The sequence below is a fragment of the Lynx canadensis genome, chromosome B2, assembly GCF_007474595.2.
Source record: "Lynx canadensis isolate LIC74 chromosome B2, mLynCan4.pri.v2, whole genome shotgun sequence".
NCBI lineage: Eukaryota > Metazoa > Chordata > Mammalia > Carnivora > Felidae > Lynx > Lynx canadensis.
In genome coordinates, this window is record NC_044307.1 from 57,788,553 (window position 1) to 57,808,667 (window position 20,115).

Consider the following 20,115-nt stretch of genomic DNA (forward strand, 5'->3'; position numbering starts at 1 on the left):
GTGCCTTTAGATCAGTTTTTAATGGTCAGGGAATGTTCATTTTTATGATCAGTTGTACAGTGAAGAGAAAGAATGAAGAGAAATAGTTTAATAAAAATTTCAAAATACTACCCAGAAGTTTTAATTAGTTTTAGCATGATCTAACTTTATTAGATGAAGTTTTGAATGGCATAGTAGATTGTACAGAAAGGCTAAACTTAATGTTTTTTTGGTTCATTCATAATTTGTGTGAGTTGGCCATGTGAAAACATTGTAAAATTGTAGACTGTGAAAATAAATTGCAGAGTTTGTAGTCGATAACTTCCAAAATGATGTTTATACACACTGAGGATAGCCATTGTGTTTTTTATGTGTAGGGAGTGGCTAAGTGTGTATTTTCTAACTTATTTTGGAAGAAGGGTAGGTCACTTTCTTTTTAGTATTTTTAAGATTTTATTAATTATTAAGAACATAGAAATTAGTATGTGTTACACAAGTAGAGTGCATATAGTATAGTATAAATGTACGGATTCAGTAATCACGCTGCTTGGGTTTCAGTTTGGGGCAAATTACATAATGGTCTGGGCCTCAATTTGCTTGTCTGTAAAATAGAGTAATTGCACCTTCCTCGCAGGGTTGTTGGGAGGAACTAATGAGATAAGGCATACAATACACTTAGCATAGGGCCTGAAACATAGTGCATGCTAAAAGTACATGTTAGCTTGTACTGTTAGGACCTACTCCATAGTTTTAATGATGAGCTACTTCCACTGGTTGTATGGTCAGTCCAAACTGCTAATATCAGTAGGATATGGTTGTAAACTTTGGAGTTAGTGCAGTTGGCTAGTGTAATTCTGCTTTTGCCAGATTCAGCTTGTACTTGATAGTTCTTTTTCTGGATTCTTAGGTTAGCTTTAGTCTTAGTATGGCAGACATCTTGGAATCTTACCTGTTCTTTTACCTGATTTAGAAAAGTTTTGAGCTTTGGTTTTTCTTAAAGATTCTAACCAGTGCAACTGGAGTAGAATTTGAAGTGTGTTTAGAGCAGTTGATTAGGTTGCATTGCTCTATAGAATTGTACTTTCTAGAATTGTGTTGTACTACATTGTTTAACCATTTAGTGATTTTCCTTTTCTCTATCCTGGAAAGATAACCTGTTACTCATCTTTAATGTTTTCATATTATGGTGGTTAAGAACTGACCTCTGTGTCAGAGCAGAATTGAGTCCCAGCTGTGTCACTTATTTATTCTATAATACTGGGTGTTTGCTAAGCTTTAGCCCCACTCTTATAACTTGAAATAATAATGGTACCTGCCTAATTGTATGGTTGTGAAGATTAAGTGACATCATGCATACATTAAGTTTACACTGTGCCTGGCACATAATAAATACTCAATGCATTTTGCTTTATAAATAGATAGTATAGTGTAGTGGTAAGTGCATTGATTCTTGAAGGAAATTTTCTGGGTTCAAATTTCAGCTCCACCATTTACTATAGCAAGTAATTTAATCTCTTTGATCCCAATTCTTCCCTCCCTTCGTTTCTTTTTCTTTCTTTGTTTACTGAATTATAATATAGCATTGTTGTGAGGATTAAATTAATAAATGTAGGGCAGAGTTTCTTAACCTTAGCAGTTTTCTGGCTGGATAATTCTTTGTTGTGGGGCTTTCCTTGTGTATGGTAGTGTATTTACTGGATGCCAGTAGCCTGCCCTCCCTTTGTGATGACCAGAAATGTCTCCATATATGGCCAAATGTCCTCTGGAGGGACATAATCACCTCTGATTGAGAATTACTGATGTACAGCATGTAGACCATTGCCTGGTGTGAAATTAGAGCACATCGTTTTACGTTTTTAGTCACTATTAGTAGTGGTACTTTTATTTTTCTACTACTAGTGCCTATTAGAAATTTGTTCACGGTAAGCAAGCCTGATGAATTGACAGCTTAATTTAGACTATAGGATAGGGGCTATAAGGCACCAAGCTTCCATTCCCAGGGCCTTTGCATTTAGGTCTTTGCCTGGATTGCTTTTCCTCATTTGTGCATGGATCACTCCCTCTTTTCAGATTTTGGCTTACATGTTCATTTACCATTGTACATAGAAACACTCTTCCTCTCCCCATCACTATTACCCTGTTTAATTTTTTGTCATAGATTTTACAATCTCCTGAATATATTTGTAACTACCCCATGCCACCCCCATACACATATATGTGAATACAGACTGCATGAGACAGAGCTTCTTCATAGTATAAACTGTTAGGGTCTTTGGTAGCTTTAATGATTTATTGTTAGGTTTATATCTATTTTTTTTAAAGGAGATGACATGATAAAACATAGTTTTACTTTGAACATGCTTCTGAAAAGTTGAGATAGTTTCAATGTATTCTTAATTTAAAGGGGATTTTGTAGAAATACAACTTTTTTTTCTTTTTTGCTGTTGGTGTTTTCTAAATCTTTTTTGCTTTCCATTCCATGAAACAGAATACATGCTGATTTTATCAGTGTAAACTAAATTTGTTTGCAGTATAATTTTTTGAGAGTTACAGATAAAGTATTTTAAAGTGGGACATATCTTCAAACTCATTTTATTCAGAATGTTGGTAGTAATACTTATTTTTTAATTGTATTCTGAATCTTTCCAAATGGTCTGTTAGGACCAGACTCTGTCATTCATAATTAGCACATGCTGTTCTTCCCTTTGCCTGGAGTATCTTCTGGACCTTTAGGATCCAGCTCATACATCACTTGCTTAGATATTCTTGGCCTCATGAGTTTCACCTTCCTCTGTAATAACTGTCTGCAATCCTTATTATGACACTGTCCTATTTTGTTGTGATGTTTACATGTTGTTTATGTGTCTATACTCTTATATTGTGAGTTCCTTGGATTTGAATGGTACTTGTTTCACTGGTACCTATAATAATACTTTATAAGTAGATGCTTAATAAATATGTGAATAAATGAGTAATTTTGAATTAAGTAGATTACCCAGTTCTCTGACTTAGCTGGAGATATTTTATGGTCTGGAAACATGAGACATTACTGTGATCTAAGAACTAATTCCTGGTTTCAGTATATACCCAAATTATTAGTATCAATTTAATTGAATATGTACATATCATTATCCATTTAACATACACTGTAGATGGACTTGTTTTATTTTTATTTATTTTTTTGAAGATTTTAAAGATCTTCTTTGTCTATCCACATTACTAGGTGTCTCCTCTAATTTTATTTTTATTTTTATTATTTTTATTTTTATTATTTCTTTTAATGTTTATTTTTGAGAGAGAGAGACAGACAGACAGACAGACAGACAGACAGAGCACGAGTTGGGGAGGAGCAGAGAGAGAGCGAGACACAGAATCCGAAGCAGGCTCCAGGCCCTGAGCCATCAGCCCAGAGCCTGATGCGAGGCTTGAACTCAGGAACCGTGAGATCATGACCTGAGCTAAAGTCAGATGCTTAACCTACTGAGCCACCTAGACGCACCTGTTATTATTTTTAAATATACTTTTCAAAATTCTTTTTTTTTTTAAGTTTACTTATTTATTTATTTATTTAATTTGTACACACAATGTGGGGATCAAATTCACGGCGCCTAGATCAAGAGTTGTGTGTTCTTCTGACTGAGCCAACCAGGTGCCTCCTCTAATTTTAGAGTAATTTTAGATTAGTGTTCATGTTTTTAAAAAGACTTATTTTTATAACAACTTCAGACTTATAGAAAAATTGCAGACATTGTATAGAGTTCCTGTATTCCTTCATCCAGTTTCCTGATTATTACATCTGACATAATGCTAGTGCCTTTATTAGAACTAGAGATTAACATTGGTACATTGCTATTAACTAACTTGCAGACTTTATTTTAATTTTACTGGTTTTTCTTTTACTGTCCTTTTTCTGTTTCATGATCCAACCCAGTTTACCACATTGCATTTAGTAGATTAGTGTGTTCATGTTAATTGAGTTAATATTTCTGCAGTTGACTTAATGTTTGTTTTCCAATTTAGCATGGAAAATTTTATCATTTTATTTTTGATACTGAGAACTTGATATCTGAAACTGATCTTTTAAAACGAATTGCTTTATGCTTCCATTAAATATTACTTTCAAGGTAGTCTTGTGAGATGGCTGTATACTATCATTTTTGGAATTTTTCCTTGGAATTGCCCCCAGAACCACTTAGTACTGCTTATGAAAAGTCAGTCTTACTAATTTATAATAGATTTACAAGAAAACTGGTCTTGTGATGTCTCCTGTAGAAATTGTCTTCTTTGGGTCCCTAATTTTATAACCTATTCTGTGTTGGAAGAATCCTGGTCTTGTTGGCATAAAGATGTCTCAATGGTAACTGCTTAGTAAACATGTGTTGAATGAATTAAAAGTATTATTAAATAAATGTAATTTTGTTATGCTAGTCCTTTTCAATATTTGACTATGGAAGCCTTTTCCCTGATGTGCTTATTTTAATTCAGATAAAACACACTTTACAAGTCATACCAGTTTGGCCAAAAAGCTGTAGTGGAAAGTTTGGTTCACCCATCTTATTTACACAATGTTTTGCTTTTTATATTTTTTAAAATTTGTCTTTAAAGACTATTGTCTACCTTCGAGATAAAAAAATATGTCACAAGCTCTTAAAGTACTTTTTGTAAAGGAGTTTTGGGATGGTTCGCTAATAGTGCTATTGAAAAAAACATACTGCTTATTTAGATCACTATTTACTAAATATTGTGAATGTTATTAAATCATGTGAATGAATATTTAGAATGGGTTGGTCTTCCATATAGCTTTGTGATTTTGAGCTATGTGATCATAATTTTGAATGTTCTTAATGTCTCCATCACTTGAAATCACATAACCAGTAGTAACAGAAAGATGGACTTCAGGTGAAGTTTGTAGAATTTATCAGACTCGTGTTGCTATGGGAATGAGTGCATTTTTCAGTAGATTCAGCATACTTTTTTTAGAAGGAAAGTTTACTATTTGCTTTTAGAGCTGGAATTAACCATTTTTTCTTTTTGATTCATCTGAGAAGAAAAGATTACTAAGTGGGATGCAACTTTGAAAAGGATGTAGTCTTGATCTGTGGCTTTGGATTCCAGCATATGTAGATAAACTAATTTGTCAGTAGTTTTAGCTATGTAATTTGTAAGCATTTAATAACATTTTTGTAAATTAAATACCAGAAATTTATTATACTAAAATTTTTTGGAACGTAAAAACATATTAGTGGAAGTATTGGTGATATAATTGAGCCTTTTTTAGGTACTGAGATCAGGTAGTATTAGAGAATTAAAAGTTTTCCTGAGTTTTCATCAACATTATGAGCTGTAATTTCCTTTTAATGTTACAGTTAGAGAATGCATATAAAATAGCCAGCATGTCAATCAAATCATTAACATTTTAGTGTTTTATGAATATTAATTAATTAATTTTAAAAAATGTTTTATTTTTGAGAGAGAGAAAGAGTGTGAGTGGGGGAGGGGTAGAGAGAAAGGGAGACACAGACCCCAAAGCAGGCTCCAGGCTCTGAGCTGTTAGCACAGAGCCCCATGTGGAGCTGGAACTCACGAGCCACGAGATCATAATCTGAGATCATAATCTGAGATCATAATCTGAGCCGAAGCTGGATACTTAACTGACTGAGCCACCCAGGCGCCCCTATTAATATTTTAATACACGTAAAATTCCAAAATTTGAGAAGAGATACTGAAATCCTTCATTTAGAAGGGGATTAACTTTTGTGAGAATGAGGAAATTTTCTTTCATTTTTTTTTAGGATTTTAAATTGAGTTACAATAAACTTTCTACTTAAAATGAACAGATTGATGAATTCCAGTGGATGTATACATTCATGATTTAGGAAATTTTTATCATTCCCCAAAGTATCTTCCTGTCCCTTTGCAGTGTATCCTTCTGTTATCCAAGGACCCAGGTAACTACTGGTTTGTTAGAAAATTATTTTTAAAGAAGAGCCTTTAATGAGTCAAATCTAGTCAATTTCTAGTTTGGGAGCTTAGTGTGAAAGAGGAAGAGGTATGGCTATAGGCTGTGGAGCCTAGGAACCTAGGTTTGAATCTTGGCTGTTTTATGGTTTGGGGTGGGGAGATATTTACATTATTTATTTGTTTACTTTTATTATTTTTATTATAATATTATTTTATTATTATTTTTAATGTTTATTTTAGAGAGAGAGAGACAGAGTGAGTGGGGGAGGGCAGAGAGAGAGAGAGGCAGAGACAGAATCCAAAGCAGGCTCCAGGCTCTGAGCTGGCAGCACAGAGCCCGATGTGGGGCTCGAACTCACGAGCTATGAGATCATGATCTGAGCTGAAGTCAGATGCTCAACCGACTGAGCCACCCAGGTGCCCCAATATTTACATTATTTAAATGAATTGTCTTGTAAAAAATTATTTGTTAAGTGTTCATTTACTTTAGAGAGAGAGAGAGTGGGTGGAGGGGCAGACCGAGAGGTTCCAAAGCAGGCTCCATGCTGATAAAAGAGCCCAATGCGGGACTCGAAAACTGTGAGATCATGACTTGAGCCGAAGTCAGAGTCTCAACTGATTGAGTCACCCAGGCGCCCCAGTTATTTAAACGTATTTTCTATGTAGAGTCTATTATTATCATTGGGCATAAATGGGCTAAATATGGGTGAAATGGTTGGCAGCATATGATATATACCCAGTAAATTGTCAAATATCTTTGAACTTCCTCTTCCTTCATTTTTATAGGGGAAAGAATCAAGGACAGTTTGAGTAAATTTTGGTAGATTTGGAGCCGATCTAAAAAATCTTGGAATTTTGGAACCCAAGATGTTCTGGGTTAGTTGAATTTCTAGCTAACTGAATATTATTAGATGTTTTTGCTGATGCCCTTCCTCTCCCACCTTCCAAAATACATTGGTTCAGTTTTTTCTGAAACCAGTCTTATTTTCATAATTCAGCTTTTGATTAATTGAGGCTCTTCAGGGCATGAGATGACCTTTCTGAGCAGTGTGTAGTATATATAGTAGGAGACCAGCTTGACATCTGTATGTACCTCACATAACTCACTAAAATAAATTTAAATCTCTGATATATTGTTTTCTTGTCATTTATCCCATTTTATCCTAAAAGGAGTCCCCCCCACTAAAATGTGTGTATGTGCACGTCTCTGCCTGTGTATGTGTGTATTTTTTTGAGTTTTGATTTGTTGGGTTTAATTAATAGTGTCTTTTCATTTCCCCCTCGACCCCTACAAACGACCTTTTTCTCTCTGTATTACCTTTCTTTAAATGATTTAAATGCTTTGTAAATGACACAAGGCTATTTTACCGTCTTAATAGGTATGGGACAAATATGATTTGATTTTGGCTCTTTTATGTGGTCTTATTGTGAAAGCAGTGTTTTATTCTTAATTTATGAACAGATTATGGTTAAAAACACACGGTTTTTATGGTTTAAGCCATGTCATTCTTTCAATTGTATCAAATTAATGAATTATATACATAGTTTTTCCCTCAAAATAATAAACTGAGTAAACATTTAATAGGATTTCTGGTAAAATGATATTCTACATGTATGATGAAGAAACATTATTTAGTAAAGATTCGTTCTACATGTCCAAATGTTTATTCTAACAACAGTGAGGGTTTTTTTTAAAAACAATTCAGAAATACCGAAGTGTGTTCTTAGACTCAAAACTATTAAAATAATTTGGTTTTAGGTGATTATCAATTGATAGCTTTATTTCTTATGGTATTTTTTTTGTCTTTCTATAGGGCTGAAAGACACACAGAAGTCTTCATGGATATAGTTGATACATTTAATCATTTAATTCCTACTGAACACTTAGATGATGCCCTATTTCTAGGATCCAACCTGGAGAATGAAGTCTGTGAGGATTTTAGTACAAGTCAAAATGTCTTAGAGGACTCGCTGAAGAACATGCTCAGCGATAAGGATCCTATGCTAGGATCTGCAAGTAACCAGTTCTGTTTGCCTGTTTTGGATAGCAATGATCCCAATTTCCAGATGCCTTGTTCAACAGGTAATTCTTACTTTTTTTTTTTTTTTTTTTTAGTCTGCAATTTAAAATAAAAAGAATTTTCAGCAGCATCTTTTTTATTCTTTTTCTTTTTTTTCTTTTTCTTTTTTTTTGTTTTTTTGTTTTTTGTTTTTTTGTTTTTTTGGTGAGGGTAGTGAATTTAGGATTCTTTACTTTCAATTTAGAGCTGCTGTTCTAGACATCAGAATTAGACTTTAAATTTTCTTCCAAGGAGTGTGGAATTATCTTTGAGGATATTATGGATATGGATAGGGTGACCATATAATTTATTATCCAAAGGGGGACACTTTTTGAGAATTACAGGGGTGCTGTTTATTACATTATGACAAAAAGTATAAGTTGGGACTCTCTCTAGTATATAGGGATTGCTTAGCAAATTGGAACATTATGTCACTATAGGCCTGCTGGAGTCAGGGGGAACTGCTGAATTGACCTTTCTCAGTACCCCTCCCAGACCTTCATATTTAATATATTGTATGCTTTCATTTCAGATATTTTGGTATTTTGTACATGTATCTCAAAACCAGAGAAAGAACTCTAGACCTGTGCTGTCCAGCATAGTAACCACTAGCCACATAAAACTGTTAAATCACTTTAGAGGAGTGCAGTCCTAACTGAGATGTGCTGTGAAGTGCACAGTCCTAACTGAGATGTGCTGTGAAGTGCACATTAGATTTGTTTAAGTAGGCTCCAGGCCCAGTGCAGAGCCCAATGTGGGACTTGAACTCAGGACCCTGAAGTTAAGATCTGAGCTGAGATCAAGAGTCAGATGCTTAACTGACTTCAGCCACCAAAGTACCTCCTGCACATTACATTTTAAAGACTTAATATGAAAAAAGAATATCAAATATATTTTGTCAGAGGGTTTTTTTGTTTTGTTCTGTTTTTTTAATGTTTATTTTTGAAGAGAGAGAGGCGGGGGAGGGGCAGAGGGAGAGGGAGAGAGAGAGCTGGAATCTCTGTGCTGACAGCACAGAGCCCTATGCAAGGCTCAGTCTCACAAACTGTGAGATGATATTCTGAGCCGAAATCAAGAGTTGGATGCTTAACCAACTGAGCTACCCAGGTGCCCCATTGGAGTTTTTTAATGTTGATTACATTTATGATATTTTGTATACTTTGAGTAAAATAAAATATATGGTTAAAATTAATTTCATCTCTTTTTACCTTTTTTTAAAAGTGGCTACTTGAAAATTTAAAATTACATATGTGGCTTGCATTATATTTCTATTGGATAGCACTGATCTAGGTTCTGTAGTTGAAGTAACTGGAAGATTAAGGATAGCAACTTTCTGTAAGGCTAAACCAATTCTTAATATGAAATTATCTCAGATACATTAATATGTGGGAAAATATGTAGGTTTTCTTTTATAAAGCAAAGCAAATATTACAGCAGACTTTGGGGCAATTAGCTAGCTATTCTGTAAGCTAAAATTAACTAAAGGAAAATCAGCTTCACTGGAGAATTTAGGCTTCCCATCACTGTTCCATAGAGTAGTTCACAGGTTTATGTGGTGTTGATCTGCCTTTCAATGAGTCTAGACTTCTGCACTATGATTTTTCAGAATAATTTTTGTTTCGTTTTAATATTTTCTGCCTAATATTTTAATATAACAATATTTAAATTTATATTAGGCTGGCCTGCTATTCATCCATAAATTTTTCAGATTACTCTGCTTGAAGACCTCAACATTTTGCCTACTAGGAATCTTCATTTCAACAGCTCTTTAATACTGAGGTCTTTTGAATTGTTTGCTAATGGTATATCTCTGAATTACATACCTGGTGTTGTGTTATTGCGTAGGTTTACATTGTTTTTGTTGTATTTTAAATGTTTTAAATCTTTTAAAATTTTGTTTTATGTATGCACTGTTCAAGTTTTTTACTTTGGTTCCTGTGTCAGTACAGTGTACCTAATTATCTTTATTGTCAAGTGCTTTGGACAGTTCTTGGTTGTATACAGAGTCGCACATCTCAGTCTAAATTCAGGAAAAACATTTATTGAATACTTATGTGCTTATTACTGGAAATATGGTTACTCTTTAGGATGTTAATTGGTTCTGAAATTAGCAAATGTATCATCTTGTTAGACTTCCTTATTTATAAAATTTCAGCCCTTTTATAATACCAGTATTCCTACTTGCTGTCCCCCTTTTTTAAAGAAGTGATTTTTATTGATCTGAAAACTTTCTATTGTGAAAAGTCTCATCAGTTTGGTGAACATTTCTTTTCTTAATAGAAGACTGAGAACATCTCTGCTGAAGTACTTAACAGTTTTTTGAGGTATAATTAATACTTGTTTGTGATTCTGTTATCTTATAAACTTTATTTTTATTTAAGAACTTAAGTAGAATTATTTTCTAAATTTATTTTAAATTTGTGTGTTATAATTATTTACCTTGGCTCTGAAGTGGAACTGTTTTTATTAATATGTATGTAGTATATATGTTTTTAAGATAGTAAGGGAATTTGTGGAGGAAATTTTAAGTAATAAAGCTCTTCTGTCTAGGATCGTTTAGATTTCTTTATGTGGTCAGGTAGGGCATTTATCTTGATTGCTTCAAAGTTCCATTTGCCCTTTGGGATATTTGGTTGAGTAAAAGGCCTATATATTTTCTAATGATAGCAAGATGGACATCATTTAAATTTTTGAAAAGTTTGTTTTGACATAATTTTAGATTTCAGAGACAGTTGGGAAGAAGAAATTATATTATAAATCATTTAGTGAAAACCTTATATGGATAATTTTTATAAGTTTCAGCTATTCACATACCACTTCAGCTTTTTGTTATAAAATAAAAAGGATATAGTTTTTATCCAGATGTTTTGTACATGGGTCTATATGCTTTTATTAATTGTCTTACTGGATCTTTAGCAGGGAAATGACCCTGTCACTATTCCTCACATCAATGACAGTTATAGATTGTGGTAATTTTGTAACTTTGGTTTTGACAGTGCTAAAACTAGCAAACCAATCACTGCTATGTCTTGTTCTCTACTATGCTTAACCAAGTTGATTTGCTGTAGTTGTTAAAGACCAGTTTTTTTGTTGACATAGTTGAATGGCTTGCATATATTTAATCTGTATCCGGAAGTCATAGAATAGCTTTAAAAATTACAAAAATAGGAAAGAAACGTTGAAGATTACTTTTAGGGCTCTGTTTGAGGCAAAAAAATTAGGATGCTGATCATTTCATGTTGGGAGATCACCAGTAGATTTCTGGTCTGTTTTAGAATGCTTTGGACTCCAAAGTATTTATGTACATAATTGCAGTATTTGCATATGGTTTTTAGATTGCCCAGTAAACTTTTTTTTTTTAACTCCAGTGAGGAAAATCATTAAGTATTGGAGAAATGTCTGATCTTGATAATCACAACAGTTATCGGAATTGTTTAAAAATCTTGTTATCCTTAAAATTAAAATATTTGCCCAAGTAATAGGTTGTTGATACCAAATATATTGTATATACCACTTGAACATATTGTTTATATATGCCACTTGTTTATATATACCACGTATGTAAAATCATTGAAATGGTTTTTGAAAAACTGGCAATACACAGTGTCAAGGAGAAATATTTTTTTCTCTCCTTTTACAAACATGTTCCCCTTTTTACATGGATGGCTCTGATTCATAAATGTGAAGGAAGTCTTGTATTTAACCATTTCTTTATATGGTATATTGAAAAGAAATGTTCAGTGGCTGTAATTTGATTTATTTAAGACCAGGAAGACAGATATATTGTAGATATGTGGGTACGCAGAATACCTTTTATTCAAATAGTACTTACTCCTAGCTCTTGTGCTCTTCAGTGAAACCAAGGTGTTCTTTGCAGGCCACGTCATGGCTTACAAAATGATCATTGACTAAAATAAGAAAAAGCCCCTCCTGTACATGGTTTTTGGAGATTAAACATTTTAGAAAGTCATTAAAATCTTACCGGTATCTTGCATATTTGCTAAAAATTGATTCGTATTGTGCATTTAAGTATTTTTTTCAAATGTAAAGGAAAATTTCTAGTAGCATGCATATGTGATAGTCACTTTCCTGTCATGAATGACATTCAAGCAGTTTTGTTTAGTAAGAATTTTAGTTTGTGCTGCTTTCCTCACAGCAAAGTATTGTAATACATGTTAAGACTGGTTTTATAAGCCTCTTAGCAATGTGTGATTTGGTCCCTTTTTTGGCACACAAGTTTTAACTTTGGTCATAGCTCATAGTTTTGGGGCATCTTCACCATTAGAGGCAGAATTCATCTATGTAAAATCAGAAAAATTGTGTTGTCCTGACACTTGTCCTGAAAAAATAGGTGTCTTAGTGCATTACTGAGATTTATTAAAAGGTGTTTACAAATTTTTTTGTTTTTTCAGTTTATTTTGATTTATTTTGAGTGACAGAGACAGCACGAGTCAGGGAGGGGCAGAGAGAGAGGGAGACCGAGAATCCTAAGCAGGCTCCACACTGCCTGCACAGAGCCCAATGTAGGGCTGGAACTCAAGAAATGGTGAGATCATGACCTGAGCTGAAACCGGATGCTTAACTGACTGAGCCACCCAGGCATCCCTTTTTAAAAATGTTTAAAAAGTATTTAAGTAATCTCAGCACTCAGTGTAGAGCTTGAATTCAAACCCAACAGCCCAAGATCAAGAGTTGCATGCTCCCTCTGACTGAGTCAGCCAGCTGCCCCTTTTCACAAGTTTTTATGGCTTCATGCTTCTCTTGGACAGCATTTTCAATCAGACATTACATTTAACTAAACACAGTGGACCTTTGATCCAATAAAATCCTGTTTTCAGATTTTAATTATTATTCTTCTTATTCATACTTGATTTGTGGGGGTGGCAAACTGTTCAGATTAATTAGAAATGTGGATCCAGCTACACATATAAATTCATTCCATATTTGCACTGGGGTCTTTTTTCACTATTTTTATTATTCTGAGTGGTAGTTTTTTTTTTTTTTTTTTTTAACCTCTTGTGCCATCACAAGAAGTCACAATCAGTGAACCTCTTGTGCAGTTTATCTTATTTTTGAGAATTGGCATTTGAACAAGAAAATACAAACAATACATGTAAGCAAAGTAGTAATACAAATGTGATGAAATACTAAGACAGATTGTATACTGTTAATTGTTAGAGTAACTGATCACCCTTGTAAGAACATGCATAGCCTTTAAGAATAAAACATCATTTCCATAAGTGATGGTTAATATTAAATATCATTTTGAGTTATAATTAGAGTGATTTTGGTGAAAATGAGTATGTTTAGAAGAGAGCTAACAGAAAAGAGAGGCAAAAATTTGTAGAATTAGAGATGTAACCTTAGTGGAGGAGAGAAAATGCTGGAAGATGGAAAGAGTAGGATATAATAGCCATAGATCCTTGAAAGTTTGTCACATTGGCAAGAGATTTGACTTTTTTTTTTTTTTTTTTAATGTTTATTTATTTGGGGGTGGGAACAGAGAGAGAGAAGAGAGAGAATCCCAAGAGAGAGAATCCCACTGGCAGTGCAGAGCCTGGCACAGGGCTCGATCCCATGAACTGTGAGGTCATGACCTGAGCTGAAAGCAAGAGTTGGATGCTTAACGACTGACCCACCCAGGTGCCCCAAGAAATTTGACTATATTATGAATAATGGGAAAGAGCTTAGATCCATTAGGGAGCAGTTAGAGGTACAGTTTGATTGGCTAAAAGGAAGAACTTAGGGTTCATCAGAAATAGAGTAATAGTTCCCTGGGAATATGAAATTTACACTTTTTTTTTTTTTACAGTTGACTTTTGCTCTCTTTAACTTGATGTAATATAAAGCCAAGTATATTTTAATTTTACTTCGCGTTGAATGAACATTTAATTTTCTGTCTTAATTTAAAATCTGAAAATTAATCATGTCTTCATCATTATATCCCTAAGTAATGTCTTTCAGTTTATTCCTTTTATCTATTACTTAAAATTCATTTCATTATTATTTCTGAAGCCCATTGCATATTTCACTTAAAATACAAACCTTGGATCAAGACTAGAACAGTTTTTATTCTTTGGGTTACTGAATCTTTTAAAATTTAACTTGCATATGTGTGTTCTCATAACGGGCTGCTTTTCTCAAGATCTGGGATATTTGGTTCTATTCAATCTACCTTTTTTCTGGAAATCCCAGAGCCCTCTGTCCTTATCTTTTCCTGTCTAGGCTTGTCATTCTCTTGACCTGTTGAACATCTGTCATCCCTGAGCTTCACTGCACTCCTTGAGTAGAGCTATTAGAGCTATTACTTTTCTGTATTACATCTGTTCCCTCTTAATGACATCCTTAGTCAGTTTCTGGTCATACCATATTTGAGTAATAATTTGTTTTTATTTGAATATCACCTTTCTTAAAATTTTAAGGCATTATTTCTTAGCCTTCTAGCATCTAGTATTGTGGTTAGGTTGCCTGATTCTTGTATGAGACTTTTGCTTTGTTAGGTGGCCATTCTTGCACTCCTGCTTTAGAATCTTTTCTGTATCTTTTGGTGTTTCATCTTTAATTTTTGCTGGGCCGTTGGTGGGTTTTCAGTTTGGAGAGTGATCCCTTCAGCTCTGTGAAATTTTCTTCTGTTTTCTCTGCAACTCCTAGTAGACAGATTTTGCCCTTTCTAGAGGACACATTTTTCATCTCTTTCTTGAATATTTACCATCTTTTGCTTTATGTCTTTTTAGAGAGTCACTGTCATATTTTCCATTTCTTTGAATATTTAATTTTGACAATTGTATTACTGTTTCTAAGAACTCTTATGTTCATTCATACCATTTTTAATTTTTAAATTTATTTATTTATTTATTTATTTATTTATTTATTTATTTAAATTAAGCTTTATACCCAGTGTGGGGCTTGAACTCCACCCTCAAGACAAGAGTTGCCTGCTCTATCTACTGAGCCAGCCGGGTGCCCCTATTCATACCATTTTTAAATAGTATTCTGTTTGTTATAGGGTTATAGTGAGAGTCTCTTTATAGTCTGAATTAATTTTTTATTTGTATATTTTGGTCTTACTGTGTTGTAAGCTTTTTCCAAATGTCTAATTATTTTTGGTTTGTTGATGTTTAAAATGGGAGAATAGGAAATGTATGTCAGGTTTGCTGTGGGATAAGTGAGTATTAGCTAGATAGCCTGCAGTTATTTTGGGGAACTTCTGAATACCAGGATGAGAGGCGCTTTATCATTAGGTGTTCATTCGGTCTCACTTCAGGGTTAAGAAAAGATTTTCTTGCTTGGAGTTCATTGCTTGGCTATAAGCCTTATTGGGTAGTATTGAAGTCAGGGGAAGGGATGAGGTTGACCTCTTAGTATGTTAGTCCTTAAGGTAATTCTTTTATTTTCTAGCCCAGGTCACTGCCAATACCCTTTGTTGGGTGGGGTTGTTCCCTCTTAAGTTACAGCTCCCTTTGGCTCTAGGCTGTAACTTTTTCATGCTCTGTTTCATTAATCTCTTCTGTTCAGGTTTCTTTTCATCTTTCAGAAGTGTGTTAAAATCTTTCATCAGCTTTTGGGCTTCCTTTTATTCTTTGTTATTATGGGCTTTTACCTTTTATCCCTTTATTCTCATTTTAATGGGATTTAGGGAAGAATAGGAGATAAAATTTGGCCCTAGGGAGCCAATGACTTTTTTAATTAGGTCAGGTAGAAAATTTATGATACCCAGTAATTCCTTCTTAAGAATTTTGGAACCCTTAGTATCCAAAATCTATGAAGGACTTACCAAACTCAACCCCAGAAAAACAGTAATCTGGTGAAGAAATGAGCAGAAGACATGAACAGACACTTTTCCAAAGAAGACATCCAGATGGCCAACAGATACGTGAAAAGATGCTCATCATCAGGGAAATACAAATCAAAACCACACTGAGATACTACCTCACACGTCTCAGAATGGCAAAGATTAACAACTCAGGAAGCAACAGAAGTTGGTGAGCATTTGGAGAAAGGGGAACCCCCTTCCACTATTGGTAGGAATGCAAACTGGTGTAGCCACTCTGGGAACCAGTGTTGAGGTTCCTCAACAAATTAAAAATAGAATTACCCTACGACCTAGGAATTTATCCAAAGGATATAGGAGATGATTCATAGGGGCATATGTACCCCAATGTTCATAGCAGCTCTATCAACGATAGCCAAATTATGGAAAGAACCCAAATGTCCATCAACTGATGAATGGATAAAGATATGGTATACATATATAGTGGAATATTTCTTGGTAATGAGAAAGCATGAAATCTTGCCATTTGTAACAACACGGATGGAACTGGAGGGTATTATGCTAAGTGAAGTACGTCAGTCAGAGAAGGACAGATACCATGTTTTCACTCATATATGGAATTTGAGAAACTTAACAAAAGACCATGGGGGGAAAGGAAGGGGGAAAAATAGTTTCAGAGGGAGGCAAACCGTAAGAGACTCTTGAATACAGAGAACAAACTGAGAGTTCATGGGGGGGAGGGTGCGGGGTAGGGGAAATGGGTGATGGACATTGAGGGAGGGTACTTGTTGGGATGAACATTGGGTATTATATGTAATTGAAGAATCATGGGAATCTACTCCTGAAGCCAAGAGCACACTGCATACACTGTATGTTAGCTAACTTGACAATAACTTGTATTAAAAAAAAAAAAAAAAAGAATTTGGAACCCTCTTATTATCTTGCCTTTGTCAGTGTTGAATTTTACCCTGTTGTTTATTTCTTCCATGGTCAGTTTGCACTTGTTCTCTCCTTTTTAAGATTTCTTAACCTATTAGTAGTATTAATCTTAATTGCTAGTTTTTTGTTAGTAACAAAGCTATTAACAAACTTCTTAGAGTTTGCAAGCGTGTTAGAGTTTTCCAAAGAAGAACCAATAGGTGTGTGTGTGTGTGTGTGTGTGTGTGTGTGTGTGTGTGTGATATAGGGGGAGACACAGATAATGAAGTTAAGATTGTTTTATTTTAAGAAATTGGTTTATGTGATTGTGGAGGCTGGCAAGCCCAAAATCTGCAGGGTAGGCTGGTAGACTGAAGACCCAAGGAAGAATTGATGTTGTGTCTTGAGTCTGAAGACAGAATTCCTTCTTACTCAGGGGACCTCCATCTTTTTTCTCTTAAGTTTTTCAACCGATTTGTTGGGGTGCATCCATGTTATGGAGGATAATCTGTTTTATTCAGAGGCTACTGGTGTAAATGTTAATTTCATCAAAAAATATATTCACAGTAACATTTAGACAGGCATTTCACCAAATAACTGGGTTCTGTGGCATAATGAAGTTGGTACTTATTACCCATGAGAGCAAGGTACCAAACTCAGAACATGATAGATTATTCTTTGAACTATTACTGCTAGTTTATATATGTTGTCATGAAACTGCTTTTTTTTTTTTAATTTTTGTTTTTAACGTTTATTTATTTTTGAGACAGGGAGAGACAGAGCATGAACGGGGGGAGGGTCAGAGAGAGAGGGAGACACAGAATTGAAACAGGGCTCCAGGCTCTGAGCTGTCAGCACAGATCCCGACGTGGGGCTCGAACTCACGGACCATGAAATCATGACCCGAGCTGAAGTCGGCCGCTTAACCGACTGAGCCACCCAGGCACCCCATGAAACTGCTTTTAATCTCAGAGTTTCATGGGGAGTTTGCAGGCAGAGGAGCTTATAAAACCCCCAGTTCTTTTCTTTTATAAGGGATTATATATAAAGGAAGTTGAAAAATAGCTAATATGTGTGGATGTTAATGTAACAGGTACTGCACAAAAGTACTTGGCCAACATTATTTCATTAGTTTCACAAAAGCCTTAAAAGCTGTAAGTAACTATCAATCCCATTTTATAGCTAAACTGAAATTTTGAGAGTCGGTTAAGTGATTTGCACGTTCACTAATACGTAGGTCATAGACTAGAAAAGATTCTTAGTCTTCTTGTCGTCAAGCACATGAGTGTTCTTAAGATCAAGGCTCTAAAACTGTATCCCAAATTTCATTTGGCTTCATAGTCAGCAAAATTAGGATGAGGAGTGGTTTTAAGTTCCATTTTTAAAGGACCAAAGGGGATAGTTCTCGTCTTTCCCTTTCAAAGAATGTATGCATTTTTGCATTTATAAGATTTATGAATGCGTGATATGGCTCTTCATTATTAAAGACTACATGTTTTAGAGAGAGAGTGTCATTGGCCAGTCTAACGTCTATTCATTTTGCAGTTGAAGAAATTGAGACTTAAAAATAAACATTAACTTGAAGAAAGTTTGTTAAAAGTGGGTTGTTTTGGTTTTATTCACTTACTGAGTTGTGTGTTTCATATCAGGTTGTGCTTAGTTTCTCTTTTTATGGAGCTTAAAGTTTAGCATGGATGTTTTGATGTTTTATGATGTTTTGAGGATGCTTAGTAAGTCTAGTTATTTATTTAACATTCACTTACTGGGAGAGGTGGCCTCCCATGGGTCTTGTGTGTTCTTGAACATTCCTGCTGAGTGTGCCAAGAATGAAAGGTCTTGATCACTCTTAAACTGGGCCATTTTTTAGGGTTGTGTTTGAAGCAAACAACTTTGAAGAATAGGATAACACTTGCTCCTTCACCCAATCACCTCTTACCCCAGACAAATTGTAGACTTGCGTACTGCTTGCAATGAAAGTGATAAATTCCCCACACTGTTCCTCTCTTGTATCTCACCCCAATATGTAGGCATCTGTCTAGGCCCACCTGTTGCCCCTATGGAACTTGGGGTGGTGGTGGGGGCAGAGAGAACTGACATAACATCATTGTCATGCTGCTTGCTCTGCCACAATGATAGAATTGTCTCTGACCTGGTAGTCTCCTGTCAACACCATGTGTTAGTAACAAGCTAGTTTGTTAGTTTGCAAGTGGGGTAAAAATCACGGACCCTTCACAGTTCTTAGCATGACTGTGTTGAAGTTCAGAAATGATATATGGGGGCTTACCAAGCACTTTAATTATTAAAGATGAAAAAATTATTCCATGAAGGCTAGGATAGCTCTGTATATAGTATGTTGTTCATATAGGCATTAGAGTAGTACCTAACCTAGCACATAGTAGGTGCTTAGTAAATTTTAACTGGGTGGAGGGCAATTCAAGGAAAGGGGGAAAACTAGGGCCAAGTAGTGGAACCAGAAGTTAAGATAGTAAAAAATGTTTGCAGCAGGTGGGGCACAACTTTGGCTCTCAGATTTCTAGCAGTCATTGTGGAAGAGGAAAACATTCCAAGGGGAAAAATTATTGTCCTTAAAGTGAAAACAAAGTCAAAGTACCCAGGAAAAGGAAAACCTTTTCTGATAGTAAACTAGAAAGAAATATTATCCACAGTTTTGTCCTAGTGTATGATATGCTAAAAGAAAATTCTTACCAACATACTCTCAATGAACATGAGCTTTTTGTTACAGTGTCACTCAGTATGTATCCCAGTATAAGCTGTATTATAGGGACTAATATAATGACCTGACCCAATCCTAGGTTAGATTTTATGTTATCTTTCAAACAACTTTCCTTGGATATCATTTCTTATATCAGATTGTTAAATGTATTGATGGGAAGGTGAGTTACATGATACTGTCAGAGATCTGGTGGGAATGCAGTTCTCACCCCTCCACCCCCCCCTTTTTTTTGCCAGCCAAAATGCATAGACATCAGCTTTATAAATACACAAGGATGTGTATGGAATTATGTAAATTTAAAAGCTCTAATGGGGGATTTGTTTGAATAGGAGGCTTCTCTGCCCTCCCTGGGCAGAGGAGGACAGAGTCATTATTTTCCTCAGAAAATGATTTTGGGATCCTGAAAATGATTTTGCATAAATGGACAGTAGGAACCTCATAATTTCAGACATAAATGAAGATCATTTTGGCACAGATAATTTTTGTTCTAAAATTTTTTGTGTTTATTTATTTTGAGAGAGCATGCATGGATATCTGAGGGAGGCACAGAGAGGGAGAGAGAGAGACACACACACACACACGCACACAGAGTGTCCCAGGCAGGCTACTCGCTATCAGTGTGGCAGGGCTGGAACTCAGGAATTGTGAGATGACCTAGCTGAAATCAAGAGTTGGACACTTAGCTGACTGAG

At 34.9% G+C, this 20,115-nt stretch overlaps 1 protein-coding gene across 2 annotated transcripts in view; it reads left to right on the plus strand.

Moving 5' to 3' along the window:
- The window catches only part of PHF3 (PHD finger protein 3), an 82,738-nt gene that overhangs the window by 3,548 nt on the left and 59,075 nt on the right, over window positions 1-20,115 (plus strand). The window contains exon 2 of one of the 2 annotated variants that reach the window (XM_030315773.1): window positions 7,755-8,023. The exons of the other annotated variant lie outside the window; for it this stretch is intronic. Coding sequence (XP_030171633.1) covers window positions 7,780-8,023 — 244 coding nt within the window. The 5' untranslated portion in view covers window positions 7,755-7,779. The remainder of the gene's footprint in view (window positions 1-7,754; window positions 8,024-20,115) is intronic. 2 annotated transcript variants of the gene reach the window in all.